The sequence below is a fragment of the Nanorana parkeri genome, unplaced genomic scaffold (assembly GCF_000935625.1).
Source record: "Nanorana parkeri isolate BGI_ZX_2015 unplaced genomic scaffold, ASM93562v1 scaffold2086, whole genome shotgun sequence".
NCBI classification, from domain to species: domain Eukaryota; kingdom Metazoa; phylum Chordata; class Amphibia; order Anura; family Dicroglossidae; genus Nanorana; species Nanorana parkeri.
In genome coordinates, this window is record NW_017308354.1 from 77,043 (window position 1) to 95,737 (window position 18,695).

Genomic DNA, 18,695 nt, shown 5'->3' on the forward strand with positions numbered 1-18,695 from the left:
GGGTGATCGCTTACATTCTCATATCTGCTCTGCAGAAATACCAATGAGAATATGATGCATTCAGCTTCTGCTTTTCTTTTTCATGCATTTCTGTGGAATACGTCTCTACGTAAGGCTGGGTTCACACCTAGGCCTATCGAATATGCGCGTTTTTACCGCGATTCGCGGTAAATAAAACCCGCGTTTCCGAGGGCTACCTGGCTGTATCCCAATGGATACGTGCAGCAAATACGCCCCAAAGAAGCTCCTGTACTTCTGTGGGCGTAGGGCATTTTGCAGCGCGTTCCTACGCCCAGGTGTGAACCATGCCCATAGGCAATCATTGGTTTTCACATGTTGAGCGTTTAACAGAGCGTAGGAACGCGCTGCAAAACGCCCAGGTGTGAACCAGGCCTAAGGGAATGAAGCTTCGACTTCTCCGTTCCTCACTCCTTCTTAAGATTTATAAAATCTTTCCGTTTATTTAAAATACGTGACAGACACATGTTCATTGAAAAGGTTTTTAAAGGACATCTCCGGGCAAGCAAGAAAGGTACCCCTGCAGCGGGGCTACCCCAGAACTGCAAGGGTTAGGCCTCATTCACACTGGAATCGGCCGGCACGTACAGATCCGTGCTGCGTGCACGGCCGTATCGGGCAGCTCCCAGGAAGGACAGGTACTGCGTGTGATTAGTATGCAGCCCCCCCTCTTTCTCTATGGGACTACGTGGCCGTACACCCCCCTACGCTCACCCGCCCCGCACGTCTGTATGGGTGCGTGTATCCTGGCTCGGACGCAGACAGGATCCATCCTGTTAGCGTACAAGTACACTCACCCACACGGACGTGGCCGATTCCAGTGAGAATGAGCCCTTAAAGAAGAACTCTGTGATGTTGAAAAGTTAACCCTTGCACTGGGGCTACCCCATGCACTGAAAGGGTTAACTGCTGCTCTTTCTCTAGGGACCCGGAAGAAAGAAGGTAAAAACGCACCACCTGATCCTGCAGCAGTCAGCTCTCACCTCTCTCCTCTCCTCTACTCCGGCTGCGGGGTGTCTCTCTGCGTCCTCATGTCTAATGCATGTCTATGGAACCTGCATTAGACATGATGGCGTCAGTGGGCAGTAGACTGTCGAAGTCCAGAGGAGAAGAGGCTGCAGAGAACGGTCTAACGGCATAAGCTGCACGTCGCTATACTTTTTGCTGAACTGCGACAAGCTTAATTGACACCAGACAGACATTCTCTTCCCCGTCAGACATGACGCCCTCATGCATTTCACCTGCACGTTGGACTTATTCATAGGGGTCCCTTATGATTAAGCAGAAACCACACAGCAGCATGCAGGTTATATGTTGGCACGCATGCCTGTCCATGATTGCTGTCATTGGTCTGTTGCTCTGCCAGTCCAGAAATACTAATTCCCCTTTGCTTCCCATGTGAGGATGAGGAAGGCACGTTTGTAGTCCTGTCCGAGGTTGACGGCCAAGGCACCCTCCATAGATACAACGTGTAGTGAGCATAGCTGTCCAGGTAAATGAAGTGCGTTAATGGGAAGGAGAAAAAGCCTTAAAGCAAATCTCCGGGCTTATTTTTTCTTAACCCTTTGCTGTGGGGCTGCCCCCGCACTGCAAGGCATGGAGGGATGAGCTTATCTGTCTGCTGCTTCTCCTTACAATGACCAGTCACAGCCTGGGGGAGGGACAAGACCTGTAAGTGTTACTAAACTGCAGCAGAGAAAAGACAGGTCTCCCTCCCAGACAGGCCCAGGCTGTGTAAATCTCAGGACTGGACGAAGAGATATATAAATCCTTTGGCAGGTAAATAGCCCCCCATATATGTATTTTATCTGTGTGCTCAGCTTTAAACTGCCTGTAAGCAGACACGATAAAACACAGGGCCACCTATGAGTGACCACAGCCATTTTTCCTGCAGTCATAAGGCTCATGGGTCAGACACCACTCTGATGAATCACAAGCCAGAAGCAGAAGGAGAATCTCATGCATGTTTCCAGCACATGGTAATAAAAAGGATCACTGCGTAGATGAAACCCTCTTGTGTTGCCTAATAATAGGCCAGGTGGGAAGGGGGGCAGAACGTCCAATTTCCATAAAAACAGGGTTTCCTGCTCATACTACATAGTACGCCCATTGTGGAATCACTCTGCACCGTGACACACTGCCAGGGGTGACAGCAGTGTAAGGTAAGTTCATAGATTAGAATTATAGGTAAAGCTAAACTTAAATCTGCTTATGTTGCTTTCCCTGATTTCCCCCTCCCCCCTCAATCTAATAAAATTGTTCAATTAAACCTTTCCGTTTTCATTTCATACCGTATTTTAGACCCAGTGATGTCATCACTGGGTCTTGATGCTTCTTTATGCAATACAAGCATATGATGGCTGGTGGGAGGAGCCGGGAGGGGGCTGTATTTAAAGGAGAACTATGAGGCGAGTGCTTTTCACTCACCTCATAGTTCTAGCCGACCTGTGACAATGAGACTGTCACAGGTCGGCTCAGTAGATCGGGAGGTGAGAGAACACATATCGACGTTCGCTCACCTCTCGATCCTGTCACTGCTCTCTGCCGTGACAGGGGAGGGGCTGGATTCCCCCCTCCCCGCTCCGATCCGCCAGCGCTGACTGGCGGAACGGACGGGGGAGGGGGCGGGTACAGCTGGCTCTGCCTCTAGATAGGCAGAGCCAGCTGTCAGTCACGCAGCTGGGCGGATGCCGGCACAATTGTCGGGATCCGCTTCAGCTGCGGCGTCTCAGTATACCGCGAGCAGCAGCTCTCTATATACTGTGGCGTCTCAGTATACCGCAAGCTACAGCTCGCGGTATACGCAGCCTAGGGTGACGGGAGGACGCTAGTTTGTGTCCTCCTGTTACCCTAAGGAGAACTATGGGGAAAAGCCTTAACCCCATAGTTCTCCTTTAAGTTCCTGAAAACACCCTGCCTCTGTACTCCTCCCAAGAGCTCTCAGCCCTGATGCAAGCCATGGGTTGGGAGGAGCTATGCAAATATCAAAATGCCGTAACGGGTGGGTGTCAGTCAAGGGAAGTGGGTGCTCCTAGTCAGGCTTGGAGTTGCCCTATGTAACGCCCACATGTGATGCTGAGCCTCCATGATGGAAAGAACCGAAATCCAATGAATGAAAGGGCCGGGCCAGGGACAGCCAGGCTGGGGAGGAAAAAGCTAGATGATGCTGGGTGTCCCTCAGCCAGCCAGCTATTGTCCATAACACAGAGGACAACATAATCTGTAGTCCTCAGAGAACAATGCCATTGATAACAGTCAACAGAGGCAGAGAACACAGGAAGCTACCGGCTCCCGAAATTTCTTGCAGGATCATCGGATTTTACAGATATAACAAAACACTTCCAGTGGTATATTTAACAGACCAAATAAGAGAAAATCATTGTCAGGGTTTCCACCAGGGATACACCGATACTGTTTTTTTGGTGTCAAGTACGAGTACCGATATTATGTTTTGGGTATTTGCCGATACCGAGTACCGGTGCTTTGTGCCCTGAATATCAGGAAGTCAGGTGGTGGATCATGACCCGTCACCCGGCTTTCTGATTGCCTCTGAAGCCGGTGATGTAGCAAAAGAACACCGGCTTCAGAGGCTGCCTGGCTTCCTGACCAACCAGGAATGCGGACGCGAGTCATGACCTGCCGCCCAGCTTCCTGATCGGTTAGGAAGCCAGGCTGCCTACCAACAAGTGAACCTGGCTTCCTAGCCAATCAGGAAGCCGGGCGGCACGTCATGACCTGTCTCCTGGCTTGCTGATTTGCTAGGAATTAGGCTTCACTTGTTCCTAGGCAGCCTGGCTTCCTGACCAATTAGAAAGCCGGCAGGCGGGTCATTACATGCCAACCGGCTTCCTGATTGGAAAGGAAGCCGTCTCCCTGCTCCCTCGGCACTGCCTGTCAGAGGGAGATCTCTGAAGCACCACTGCAAGGGTACGTTTTTTTTAAACTCCTGGAGTTATTCTTTAATAGATTGCATGTTAGCGTGCATTTAGATCTAAAGAACTTTTACTGACCTGATCCCTTCTCTCGCTGACTGACCTGATCCCCACTCCCTTTGCCTTCTACAGCCTCTTTCCCCCTATGCTCCGGCAGTCACAAGACTCGCTGATGTCATCACCTACAATGCAGCTATATAGATAATGACACAGAGGGACAGTCCATATGCTGGAGCATAGGAGGGATGAGGTGAGTGCCAGGGGAGCGGGGAAGTAAAAGTCCTTTACATGAATAGACATGTAAGTGACCTCTGAGGTTAATCCAAAGTGTCCAGATCTCAAACCAATTATCAATATTTCTATATCAAAGGCCTGTATTAGGGGTAGGCAACCACGGCACTCCAGGTGTTGTCAAACTACAAGTCCCATGAGGCATTGCAAGGCTCCGACAGCTACAGGCATGACATCCAGAGGCATTCCTCGTGATGGGATTTTGTAGTTTCAACACATCTGGAGTGCTTAGGTTGGCTATGCCTGGCCTATACACTGAGTGGCCAGATTATTATGACCACCCCATCAGTACTTCGTTGGGGCGCCTCGTGACTCCACGAGATGGTGAAAGGTGATGCGAGGAATCTGACACGGCACTGTTGCCCTTCTGTTGTCTTGTACCAGTCTTGCCCCTCCCCCGTTCTGCCCTAACATTGACTAGTCGCTGACGGCCACAATTCGCACATTCAGACCCAGATTTTCCGCTGGCAGTCCGGTCTTTAAACACTTTAACAACAGCTGCTCTTGAACATTTAACGAATTCTGCTGTTTTGCTGATACTCGCTCCATGGCTCCGAGCGCCAACAATCATCCCACGTTCAAAGGCTGTTAAATCGCGATGTTTCCCCGTATCTTCAGAAACAAATCACTTCTACTGTCGTGGTAAACAACCTGCTTCCCTATTTATAATGGTCTGGCCCTCTAGCAACTTCAGCGCCAAATTATAGCTAATCTGCCTACAAACGTCAGGTGGTCATAATAATCTGGCCACTCGGTGTATAATCAGCCTCCAACAACAAAACATAAACACACACAAACACACTTTACTTACTACAATTGTAAAGACAAAAAATGTTCTCCTTGCAGTGTAAAATAGTGCACTGGCAGACATATATTCACTATGTAGAAATAATCACCTATTAGATAATATATGCAAATTAACAGGAAGTTCAACACCAAATCCTCTCCCTGCTGAACCACGTATATCAGGGGTAGGCAACTTTGGCACTCCAGCTGTGCTAAAACTCCAACTCCCATGAAGCATTGCAATTGCAAGACAACCGCAGGCATGACTCCCCGAAGCATGACGGGATTTGTAGTCCCACCACAGCTGGAGTGCTGAGGTTGCCTACCCCTGACGTAGAACTGTGAGGGTTTTCACTCGTCCGAGTTGTGGTAAATCTGTAAGAAATACAGGAAACTGGACTTGCTGTATTTTTTCTTGAAGGAGTTTGGCTGGTCATCGGACCGGCTTTCTCAGTTCTGAATTAATAAAGCTAGTCGGATGACCAGCGAAATGTCCTCAAAAATAGAGCAGGTCCAGTTGCTTTGATTTGTTTCTGTTAGGAGCATGTCTAGTGTCCCAATGCTTATCACAACCTTCCAGCTTCTCCTGGTGGTTGCTTGTTGCCCCTTCACTTATCCCGGTCTACTTGTCAGGTGAGGACTAATGCTGGCTCTGTCTGTCTTGAGGTGCCCATACACTGCACGATTATCGTACGAGAATCGCAGGAATTCCCGCGATCGTACGATAATCGCAAAGTGTATGGAAGGCGTCCGACCGTTTCTACTGTACTGTCGCATGTCTTCCGTCGAACAAGCAGGCTGGAAAACCCGCCGGGAATCGTACAATTCTCAGCGTCTAGTGGCCTGCTGGTTCGATAATTGCCGAACGGGCCGCACACGCACACTGCCCGTTTGCAGTCATAGGAAGCCCGCCCCTCAAGGAAGGTTAAAGGATCGTTAGTGAGTCGTTAGGAGAAGGTTAGTGACTCGTTAGGGACTCGTTAGTGAGTCGTTAGAAGATTAATGAGTCGTTAGGAGAAGGTTAGTGACTCGTTAGTGAGTTGTTAGGAGAAGATTAGTGAATGTTAGTGGCTCATTAGTGATTCGTTAGGAGAAGGTTAGTGACACGTTAGTGAGTCGTTAGGAGGTTAGTGGCTCGTTAGTGAGTCGTTAGGAGAAGATTAGTGACTCGTTAGTGACTCGTTAGGAGAAGATTAGTGGCTCGTTAGTGAGTCGTTAGAAGGTTAGTGACTCGTTAGTGAGTCGTTAGGAGAAGATTAGTGGATCATTAGTGATTCGTTAGTGAGTTGTTAGGAGGTTAGTGACTGGTTAGTGACTCGTTAGGAGAAGATTAGTGACTCGTTAGGAGAAGGTTAGTGAAGCGTTAGTGAGTCGTTAGTGGCTCGTTAGGAGAAGGTTAGTGATCATACAAGAGAGCCAATGTGACAGCCAGGCGGTTAGTGGTTTGGGGTAGAGAGGCCAGCAATGGCGGCTCCCTTCCTTCCCTCGTAGAAGGGTTCTTTTACAATAGGCTTTCCATTGGCGTTGACACAGATCCGTCTTCCAGCTGTATTCCGGGGCGGCAGCTCTGGATACATCTCTAATACTAGACCAGAAGAGTAGAATGATCTGATATGAGGAAACTTCAGAGAATTGTGGTTCTTGTCATCTGGTTAGGAGGGGACGGCCCCGAGGAAATGATTCACCCGAGTCATGTGTATCATCACCCAGAGCCCTTCCTCTTTCTCCTCGGGAGCTAAACATGTGTTTCACATTTACCTCTTTATTATCTTTATTCTGCTTCGAACTAGTTCAGAGTTTTCGTGTTGAGTTAAAGGAATCATTTGTATTATAAGAGTGAAGGCCGCTGAAAGGATTGAGGGTTATCTTGATATCAGAGGTGCAATTAAAGGCCGGCTTGGCTTAAAGTTGAACTCTGGTCTTGCCTTTAGTATTGCACAGTTGTAGCGGCTCCTCTCTTGGACTGACATGGCTTCCGCTGATGTCCCTGCACACTGTGAGCTTCCCATGTGCATTGGAAGCTGCAGCCAGTCAGAGAGAGCTCGCCTCATTTCCTGGCTGGAGGACATCCAGCATCATCCAATCCAGGGGTAGCCTAACTTAGACCCTCCTGATGTGGTAAAACTGCAAACCCCCATCATGCATCTGTCTATGCAAATCATTGCAATGCCTAATGGGATTTTAACATTTGCCACAGCTGGAGGGCTGAAGTTTGGCTATCCTTTCCTCCTTATTATCCTGCCAAATCCTTTCCTCCTTATTATCCTGCCAAATCCTTTCCTCCTTATTATCCCTGGCCCCACCTCTTTCGTTCATTGAATTCCAGTTCTTTCAATCATGGAGGCTCAGCATCACCTGTGGGCGTTACCTAGGGTGGTCTGCATGCAAATGCCGTCTGCCTAGGGACACCCACTCCTCCAGAATGACATCCACCCGTCAAGGCATTTTGATATTTGCATAACTCCACCCACTGCTTACATCAGGGTTGAGAGCTCTTCAGAGCAGCTCAGAGGCAAGGCGCTGTGATGTTTTCAGGAAGCTATGTAGAGTGCCACAGCTGGCCCCTCCCACCAGCCATGATCTGTCTGCATTGCATGGAGAAGCACAAAGACCCGGTGATGATGTCACTGGGTCTAAAATAAGGTATGTAATAAAAATAAAAAGCTTTTTTTTAAAGAATATGTTATTAGCACCGAGTGATACACAAATAAGAGACATTGTTGTTCAGAGTTCAGGTACCTGAATGTATTTTTAAGATTTAACTCCGGAGTTTAGTGTCACTTTAAATCTCTATAAAGCAATACGGTGTCGACATGATAAAGAGAATGGAACCCTGTAAGCTTGTCCTGGAAAATGAACTGTTAGTGCAAATGAAAAAAGTGAAAGGTTCAGTCCTCCCGAGCCTTAGGCTGGCCATACACTGCTCTATTTTTCTCGTTCAAACCGCAAGCTGAATGAAAAAATGAAATCAGATTCCTCCCTCAACACTACGAGTGTGTTGATGGAGGAATCCCCGGTGTTTCTTTTGTATTCGGTCAGAATACCCAAACAGAGGCGGCAGCTCATTGGCTGACTCCCACAGCTGATAGAGGGATGCTCATTCTGACCGACTCCCACAGCTGATAGAGGGATGCTCATTCCGACCGACTCCCACAGCTGATAGAGGGATGCTCATTCTGACCGACTCCCACAGCTGATAGAGGGATGCTCATTCTGACCGACTCCCACAGCTGATAGAGGGATGCTGGCTGGAAGGGTGCTGACAGCAGCACTCACTGTGCGAATAATTCCAGCCGGTTCATCAAGAACTGGCCGGAATTGGCACAGCGTATGGCCACCTTTAATCCAGCTCCATCATATCCAGCACCTGAAGTGTACACACAACGCTCAACCTGATTTCACAAACACAAACATTGATCTGCTTATCACAGACAGGAAAGGTAAACTTCAAGGAGCGGCCTAAATTCTTATCTGCAAGACACATTTCCTTTAACATAAGTCGCAAGTTTGTTTCCTCTGTCAAAATCAGGTTACAGCCGAATGTAAATCTCCAGATTAAAGCAGAACTTAAAGCGGAATGAAAGTCAACATTGTAACTTGTATTTGTTTACAAGCATTTAATACACAGTGCTACTGGATGATGTTATCCCCATCGTCTAAGGCAGGGGTGGGCAATTCCGGCCCTCCAGCTGTTGTGAAACTACAGCTCCCATGAGGCATTGCAGGATTCTCACAGCCACAGGCATGACTCGCAGTGGCATGATGGGATTGATAGTTAAAGCAAAGTTGCCCACTCTTGATCTAAGGCCTTGTTCACACGGTCAGTGAGGGGGGGTGGTAAAACCATGTGGTTGATGTGCAGTTTTACCACCCACCAATGGGGACAATAGTTCTGGTGACCAACAGGGAGTTTCCTAGGGTTGTCACCTTTTCTTCAAGCGAAACCCGAACACTCAAACGACGAGCAGACATTTTTTTGGGAGAATGAGTGGTGGCTTGTTCATATGTAAATATCACTGTTAAGACTATTTTCAGTGGGGGGCAGGTAGCCCTTATCTTAACTTTGGTTGCCCTTGTCTGCCTGACATCCTGTGTCCGGGTTTCTACTGCCATGAAACCTGGACACAGCATTCAAAACCCGAACTGTCCGGGTGAATCCTGGACAGGTGGCAACCCTAGAGTTTCCTCACTTTCGAGGGATTATCTCTCACTTCCTGTAGTAGCTACTAGACAGGAAGTGAAGGGAAATCTCCCCAATGGCACCAAGATTGGCAAAAAGAAAGCTGAAGGAGTTATAACTAGGGATGCACCGATACCAGTTCAGATACCAGTGCCGATACTTGGTATTTTCATGAGAACTACCAGGGTTGCAGCGGTTGCAGCTGGGACCTGGCTCTGGCGCTCCACCACTGTCCTGAAATCATCAGTCTGTATTGTCTTAGAAAAACGGTCACATGACACTAAACTGAAATGTATCAGTACTTGTATCTGTGAGGACTTGGACACGTATCAGTACCTGTACTTGGAAAAATGGTGTCGGTGCATCCCTTTATATATACACTACATTGCCAAAAGTATTGGGACGCCCCTCCAAATCATTGCATTCAGGTGTTCCGTGACATTTCCGTGCTACTAAATATTCCGCGGTCACCTGTTACTGGTATTATAACAAAGTGGAAGCAACTGGGCACAACAGCAACTCAGCCAGGAAGTGGTCGACAACGTAAAATGACAGAGCGGGGTCAGCGCATGCTGAAGCGCACAGTGCGCAGAAGTCGCCAACTGTCTGCAGAGTCAATAGATGGGATGAATTATGGAGACTGCGAGCCCGGCCTTCTCCCCCAACATCAGTACCTGACCTCACAAATGGTCCAACATTCCCATAGACACACTCCTAAACCTTGTGGACGCCTTCCCAGAAGAATTGAAGCTGTTATAGCGGCACAGGGCGGAGCCAACCCAATACTGAACCCTACGGACTAAGACTGGGATGCCATTAAAGTTCATGTGCGTGTAAAGGCGGCCCAATACTTTTGGCAATATAGTGTATTTCACAGCAGATGGCTGGGAAAGCTGATAACGTTGTTTGAGACTTCAGTTCACGGGAAGACACAAGGTATCCGACGCGGTCAACGGACATTTTTGTGGACTTGTTGAAAATGTAGTTAGCTGTAAAGAGAAAAGTAACGCAGCCAGCGTATCTAAAGGACTTTTACGCTGCAATATATAAAATTTTATTGTTCGGTTTAGATATAAGCTGAACAAGCAAACAAGCTGAACATTTAGCTGAAATATACAGATGTGATCCCTAATATGTGCCAAAGGATTTGTAACGGAATATACAGTATAGATGGCAGTTTAAGGAACCGCCCCAGCTCGACCTGCATTGCTCTGTGCTTGAAGTGACTCCCATCTCTCCGGTGTCACTTTTCCTTGGAATCCCTGCAGAAGAAAGAGTCTCTATACTTACCTTTCTGGCAGCCCTGTGATGACAGGGACACTTTAATGCAGTCAGAATTCACCCATAGAAAGACCTTAGTTGCAGACCTTCAAAGCTTTTTAACTACTCGAAGACCGCGGTGTTAAACCCCCTTCCTGTCCCGGCCATTTTTTAGTATTCAGCGCTGCGGTACTTTGACTGACATTTATTCCGTCATGCAACGCTGTACTGAAATTATTTTTTTACCCTTTTTTGGGGACAGATAGAGCTTTCTTTTGGTGGTATTTAATCACCACTGGGGGTTTTATTTTTTTACTATACTAAGGAAAATTTACAGAAAATGTAAACAAAAAAACAGTTTCCCCTATATTAAATTCTAAATCGCGCCATACAACCGATCGGCGGCTATAGAGCTGTAAAAACGAGCGGGTCTTTCCTCCCCGTGCGCACGCTAGCAGGAAAAAAATGCCGTCTGGAGACGGCAACCCGCTGATGCGAGTCTGCCGTTCGTTTTTTCTTAACGGGCGGACGGCAGGAGGTTAAACAGCTGTCTGCATGTTCCCATATTCATGTTATTCACACACCTCGGCTGAACTTCTAAGGGCCATGGTCACACTTGAGATCCAAGAAATCCAGCGCATTCCATACAGCATTCAGACCCAATCATCAAAGGGTGCCATGGGGAAATGACTGATGGCGCCGCCACAACATAAGCCACAACGCAAGATATCAGCAGCACGTCATGTTTAGATTAAAAGAAAGGACACTTTATGGTCACCAACAGGAATCTACGTTTCGAGGCCACTAAGGAGCTCTTCCTCAGGCTGCAGTGACCACAGTCACCGCAGCCCTCTGTGACCCTGTCAGTGGCGGGTTGTCACCAGAGACAGGAACGCCATGGGCCTTAGTCAGGCAGGTCATAACATTATTTGCTGTGTTAGTGCTGCAGCTTCCAGTGTCACCTTGTTGCTCATGAGATGCTAAATCAACAATGTGAAGGCACTAAATCAGCGGTAGACAACCTCGGCGCTCCAGTTGTGGTGAACCTACTATTCCCTTCATGCCTGAGGCTTTTAGAGTTGCAATGCCTCATGGGAGTTGTAGTTTCCCAACAGCCAGAGCGCCTAGGTTGTCTACCCCTGCACTAAATCATTGTCAAATCAAGTCCAAGCCGAGCAAAGAACAATCATATTGAACCTGATCTTTATACTAATGCCTATGGCAGTGGTGGCGATCCTCGGCACTCCAGCTGTTTTGGAACTACAAGTCCCCTGAGGCATTGCAAGGCTCTGACAGCCACAGACATAACTCCCAGAGGCAGATGCATGTTGGGATTTGTAGTTTTGGAACAGCTGGAGTGCCAAGATTCGCCACCACTGGCCTAGGGCATTACGTTAAACTCCCCCCTTTGTAAGTTCTCCAAATCTTTCTACTTCTAGTTCATATTTCATGAAACATGGATGCCACAAGCAGCGTCTCAGCAGAGCAGGGCGTTTGCCACTCCTGCGTAGAGACTCTGCTCTGTGCATTTCTGTGGCAAGATGCATGCTCGTGTTACCCAGACAGAAGGGGCAAGGGGTCGGTTCATCCGAAAACGGTGTGACAACCTACAGTGGTGCTGAAACTGCACATCTGCCATCAGTATTGGGGACACTCAGAGCTCGGCTCTTCATTTTGTTATTACGTGGCCAAGCATGACCCCTACTTTCTACTGACTCATTGTGGGCTTGCAGCACTGACTCTGCTAACCGTGACTAGCTGAACAGGAACCAGGAGCAGATGTGAATGACGTGACACGGTGTCAGCTGTTTGTGACTGTTTTATGTGTCTGCGACTTACTATTCACTATGACAATCAGTTGCCGTAGAATAGAGGAGATTCCTAGCCATGTAATAATATGATCAGCAATAGCCCATGTAGCAGAGATCTAACCTAGTACATACTGTATGCTTTAAAGGAGAACTATGAGGTGAGTGCTTTTCACTCACCTCATAGTTCTAGCCGACCTGTGACAATGAGACTGTCACAGGTGGGCTCAGTAGATCGGGAGGTGAGCGAACACATACCGGCGTTCGCTCACCTCTCGATCCCGTCCCGGCTCTCTGCCGTGACAGGGGAGGGGCTGGATTCCCCCCTCCCCGCTCCGATCCGCCAGCGCTGACTGGTGGAACGGACGGGGGAGGGGGCGGGTACAGCTGGCTCTGCCTCTAGATAGGCAGAGCCAGCTGTCAGTCACGCAGCTGGGCGGATCCAGACATCGATGTTGGGATCCGCTTCAACTGCGGCGTCTCAGTATACAGCTCGCGGTATACTGAGCCTAGGGTGACGGGAGGACGCTAGATTGTTTCCTCCCGTTACCCTAAGGAGAACTATGGGGAAAAGCACTGACCCCATAGTTCTCCTTTAACGCAAGAATGGTAAAGGGATTTCCCTCATGCAAGCTGAAGTTTATTCTTCAGATATTTTACCTCCATCTGACCATAGAAAATGTGCAGATCATCTATAGGCGTGTGGCCAGCTTTAGCCGCAGGTCCATGGTTCTAATCACTCAATCTGAGAAAGGAAAGCATACGTTAGTGGGGTAAGGACGCCTCTATCACATGGTACATGAACATTCCCTCTCATAGATCTCAAATTACTGACATGGAGACATTACTTTTTGATTGACCCTCGTATATTGTGTTTATTCTGATTGTCAATACGTTAACCACAGTGCAGAGAACGCTTCCTGTTACCTGCAGTGCTTGATACTGGAAATAACAATTTAAATGAATACTAAAAAATGTTTTTTTTACCTTAACCCCTTCATGACTGAGCTAGTTTTCAGTTTCTGTTCATAAATGACTGACACGCTTTTTACATTGTTGCTGTGTGATTCTTCCACGGCAGTAATATACTTTCTTACTAAATGTACCCACTCATATTATATATAAAAATGATACATTTCAAGCAAAGAGATACAGTACATTGTATCTCTCGTATCTCTTTGCTTGAGATGTATCACATAGCTTCATAAACATCGGGCCAGTCTATGGAGCTGTCAAAACAAATAGCAGGGAGGTGAGTCACTCTGCGGCCTCTCTGCTATTTTCAGCTGTCAGATACGGGATCGCTATTTAGCGCTCCCGTATTTGCATGTAACGGCTTCATTCTTTCATCAATGGAAGGAAGAAGCTTTTACAAAAGCTTAACTATTTCATTAATGAATGCCTCACTACCGAAGCATTAATTAATGACTGGTAACCGCTGAGAATCAGCAGTTACCGGCATAATCCAAAGGGCACAGAGGATAGGCTGCTGCAGCTGCCTGTCATATTGCCGTGAGGAGGCGGGAACAGGGGCGTGGCTTGTCAAGCACTGTGTATGGCAGTGGACTCACACAGCTCGGCCCAGTTCTCGGCTGGGAGTGTGCATTCATGGGTGTCTCCTCTGCAATCTGCTAGGCAAAGCGGACACCCGGAAATAGGAGGGTAAACGTGCACAACATAAATGACATGGTGCAATTTCGAGGGGACAGAGGACAGTCCGCTGCAGCTGCCTGTCAAATTGCCATGAGGAGGCGGGAGCAGGGGCGTGGCTTCCCAAGCGCCGTGTGTGTCAATGGACGCACACAGCTCGGTCCAGTTCCCGGCCGGGAGTGCACACGCGGGTGTCTCCTTTACATCCTTCTAGGCAAAGGAGACACCCGTAAATAGGAGGGGAGGACGGCGGTATAAAACATGTAAATAATAAATAAAATGGTGCAATTTAAAACAAAAAAAGCTCATTGAGTAAATATGTATTTTTTTGCTGAATTAAAATTTTTTAAAAAAGAAGGGTTTAATATCACTTTATTGTTGGTCATTTATCAGAGGATGCCTGAGAGCGGCTTGCTAAGTCCTTGATTCGCACGAAAGACTCAAGAAAGAAGACACCATGTGGCAATAACGGTTTTTTTTTTCTGTTGTCCTTTTCCAGAAATGATTATTTATCTCTCACTTCCTATTTTCTTTGAAGGAAGTGTGACCATGTGTATACGAGGTTTTGAGAAATGGTCTGCGAATGACATTTTTTAATAATAGTTTATTTGTACAAAGCAATATGGTTTCGCATCTGATATTTACAGCTGAACTTCAGGCATATAAAGCACGATTTTGTTAAAGAAGACTTAAAACTTACTCATGCAATGGGGCTACCCCAGTGTTCTATCAAAGTTTGCGACTGCATTAGAATGTGTGACCGGTGACATGATCACACATTTTAACATAGACCAAAACGAGCACTTAACCCTTGCAGTGCCGGTGTGCGATCGCTTTTCCTGCACATGCCATCTCCGATGCCGATCTGCCCTGGAACAGCTGAGAAAGCTTTGAATTCTACACCTTTTGCCGGTCACATATTTTAACCCCCAGAAAAAATGGGCGTGATTACGTTAAAATGTGTGACCACATGACCGGTCACACATTCCAACCCAGTCACAATCTTTGATAGCACACCGGCACTGCAAGGGTTAAGTGCTCGTTTTGGTCTAGGGGCTGGAATAAAGCCGATTTACTTACCTGATCCCGGCTTCCTCCGGGCTGCTGGACCGGGCCCGCAGTCTCTTCTTCTCTGAACTCCGGAGGTCTGAAGAACCACTGATGTCATCACATCTTATTAGAGCTGCAGCTAACGATTATTTACAAAATCGATTAGTTAGCCGATTATTGAGTTCGATTAATCGGTTAATCGGATAAAAAATAAAATACATTTTAAAAAATGGCAGAATGGCACCGGCTATAGAGGACTACAAATCCCAGCAACAGGTCCATTGACCTGCATTAGACGTGTGGATGCTGAGGGATATTCCATTGCCAGAGAACGGAGGGGGGAGAGAGGTGGGCAGTGACCACTGCAGGGACCAGGTAAGTAAAACTGCTTTATTTGAGTCCCCTAGAAAGAAGGAGCACCTAACCCTTGCTGTGCAGGAGTAGCCCCACTGCAACGGTAAGTCTTTCATTTGCTTAGAGTTCTTCTTTAAATGCGATCTGAATATAACAACCTGATTTTGACCCGGTATGAGCCTCTTGCAGTCCCTGTACAGCAGAGCTCCAACTGAAACAGGGAGAAGCAGCACAAGGAGCCAGTCAGTTGTGCTGCAATGCTTACGTGCTATGTGCAGATAGGAGGAGAGAACCGATTGATACAAAGCTGAGCTCATCATTCTGCTGCAGGCAGGGGGGCGGGGCAAGACCTGTAGTTGTTACTTGACTGCTGCAGAGAATGATCAGGTCTCCTCCCCTGCCAGACAAGTCTGTGCTGTGTGGCAGAGTTGTGTAAAACTGGATGGACAGGAAGACAAATCATTTGGCAGGTAAAACAGCTCCAATATATGTATTTCATGAGTGTATTTGAAGTTCAGCTTTCTTGTTGGGGGGGCGCTGGATACAGTTGGGTATCACTCTCGTCTTCTGTGTAATCTGTTACTGACAGAGGTGTATAAGAGAAGCATGTGACGTAACGTGGGTCATGACAGCCCTACTTTGGGCTGACCCAATACTGGATTAATGCACAACAAAGTTTTTCTTCAACAGGGAGCTCAGAGAAGAAACACCAGAGAAGGTCTAACCGGACTCGATCGGAATCTGAGAAGTCCCTGGACTCTTTGCCAAAGAAGAAGGTGAAGAAAGAGCAGGTGGGTGCAAAGAAGTGTCGCCAGACCCTTACCAGTCCTTGGTGGCACACACCAGACGTTCATTAAAGGCCATAAAAGCATGACCATACATACAGTTGTGTGAAAAAGTAAATACACCCCATGGGAATTGTTGACTTAATTTCATTGAATGGACAACCATTAGATCTTTATTCAAATAGTTCCTACAGACGGGGACGGATTTACTCTCTCTGCTGCCCCCCCCATGGAAATGGCAGACCTGCAGGCTGCATACAAGTGATCTTGGCGACATCTCCGGGATCAATCGGCTGCTTCCCCGCTGTACATTAAGCTCTGCTTGCCCAATGCAGGGCTAAATGTAGAAAACAACTACCCGCCCGGCGCCCGGAACTGCATGTCCCAGGCATCAGGAGATAGGAATTCCACACCCCTACTGCCCCTCTACTCCCTGCTTCCCCAAGCCTTGTGGGAAATCCGGTCCTGCCCACAGATAAAGGCGATATACTTGAATAAGAGCATGAGGAAACGTTGAGTTTTCAGTCATTTAGTCAACAAAATGATCAATAGATGTAAAGTAAGTTCTCTCGTGGCCTCAAAAGGCCCCCAGGAAAGGGGTATTGCCCCCTTTAGCAGAAATGACTTCTTGTAGGCATTTTTAATAAGTGCCCATTAGTCTCTGACCTCCTTCGACTTCCTCCAGTTGCAAGACGTTTGTGGGTTTCCTTGCATTTAAATCCACCCACGACATGTCAGTGGGATTCAGATCAGGGTTTTAGGTAGGCCAGTCCATATCCCTTACTTTCTTCATTTTGAGCCGTTCCTTTGCGGATTTGCCAGAGTGGTTGGGATCAATTTTCTATTGAAAGGTCCATTTTAAACAAAGCAGGTGACACCCATAGCTGCTAACTCAGTGCAGCCAGAGCAGAGCACATGCTTGTAGAACCACGGGTGCCAGCAGACCCACAGCAGCAAAAAGGTAAAACCAAATGCACACTGGTGAAGCACAGATCAGTCAACAATTTCCATGAGGTGTACTGTGTAAAATAAGAGTATTAAAAAATTACCTTTTTCACATGAGTGTATATATAACTTGACATACAGGTAGCTGAATTCTCAAACTGAGAGGCCTATTTATAAACAGTTTGTAGAGCAATTGGCCCCTGCAAATCTATGAGAATGTTCGTTGTGTGCGAATAGATGCACAAAATGAACATTCTTGTATATTATTTTCAAATGTATGTTTGAATGACATCTTGTGATACTGCATTATGGCCACTAGATGGAGCTGAGGAGCAAATAGAATGAGTATTTATTATGGCCACTAGATGGTGCTGAGGAGCATAGGGAATAAGTATTTATTATGTCCACTAGATGGCGCTATGGAGCATAGGGGAAAAGTATTTATTATGGCCACTAGATGGCGCTGGGGAGCATAGGGGAAAAGTATTTATTATGGCCACGAGATGGCGCTGGGGAGCATAGGGGATAGGTATTTATTATGGCCACTAGGTGGCGCTGAGGAGCATAGGGACTAAGTATTTATTATGGCCACTAGATGGAGCTGGGGAGCATAGGGGAAAAGTATTTATTATGGCCACGAGATGGCGCTGGGGAGCATAGGGGATAGGTATTTATTATGGCCACTAGGTGGCGCTGAGGAGCATAGGGACTAAGTATTTATTATGGCCACTAGATGGAGCTGGGGAGCATAGGGGAAAAGTATTTATTATGGCCACTAGATGGAGCTGAGGAGCATAGGGAATAAGTATTTATTATGACCACTAGATGGAGCTGAGGAGCATATGAGATAAGTATTTATTAAGGCCACTAAATGGAGCTGTGCAGCATAGGGGATAAGTATTTATTATGGCCACTAGATGGAGCTGAGGAGCATAGGGAATAAGTATTTATTATGGCCACTAGATGGAGCTGGGGAGCATAGGGAATAAGTATTTATTATGACCACTAGATGGAGCTGAGGAGCATATGAGATAAGTATTTATTAAGGCCACTAAATGGAGCTGTGCAGCATAGGGGATAAGTATTTATTATGGCCACTAGATGGAGCTGAGGAGCATAGGGAATAAGTATTTATTATGGCCACTAGATGGAGCTGAGGAGCATAGGGGATAAGTATTTATTATGGCCACTAGATGGAGCTGAGGAGCATAGGGGATCAGCATTTATTTCCTTTGCTTCTCAGCTCCATCTATTGCCCATACAGCAGTATTAGAAGATGTAATTCAAGAATACACAGTACTCAAAAGACTGCAAAGTTTTTAAAGCCCACTGAAGAGCAAAAAAATAGAATTTTAGTTATAAAAATATGCAAAAAAGGAAAAAGTGTATAATGATGTGGCATCCTTTCTGGTACTAGAGAAAAAAAATATAACTGATCAAACACAAAAGTGTTTATAGTCATTGTAAATATCCACAGTAATGTGTTCCCAACGTCTGTGATCTGTATTTAATCCGTCTCTGTATGATTTGTGCTTTGGGTCTGATTTCTCACTGTATCCCCCCAACCTCGTCCTCCTTTGCTGTGGTCAGCCTCAGTTAGTATAATAATACAATATGACATCAATGTTCTCTTTCA

At 46.9% G+C, this 18,695-nt stretch overlaps 1 protein-coding gene across 1 annotated transcript in view; it reads left to right on the plus strand.

The window, feature by feature from the left end:
• The window catches only part of WHSC1L1 (Wolf-Hirschhorn syndrome candidate 1-like 1), a 125,680-nt gene that overhangs the window by 46,384 nt on the left and 60,601 nt on the right, over nt 1-18,695 (plus strand). Inside the window, exon 7 of the mRNA XM_018572617.1 lies at nt 16,020-16,120. Coding sequence (XP_018428119.1) covers nt 16,020-16,120 — 101 coding nt within the window. The remainder of the gene's footprint in view (nt 1-16,019; nt 16,121-18,695) is intronic.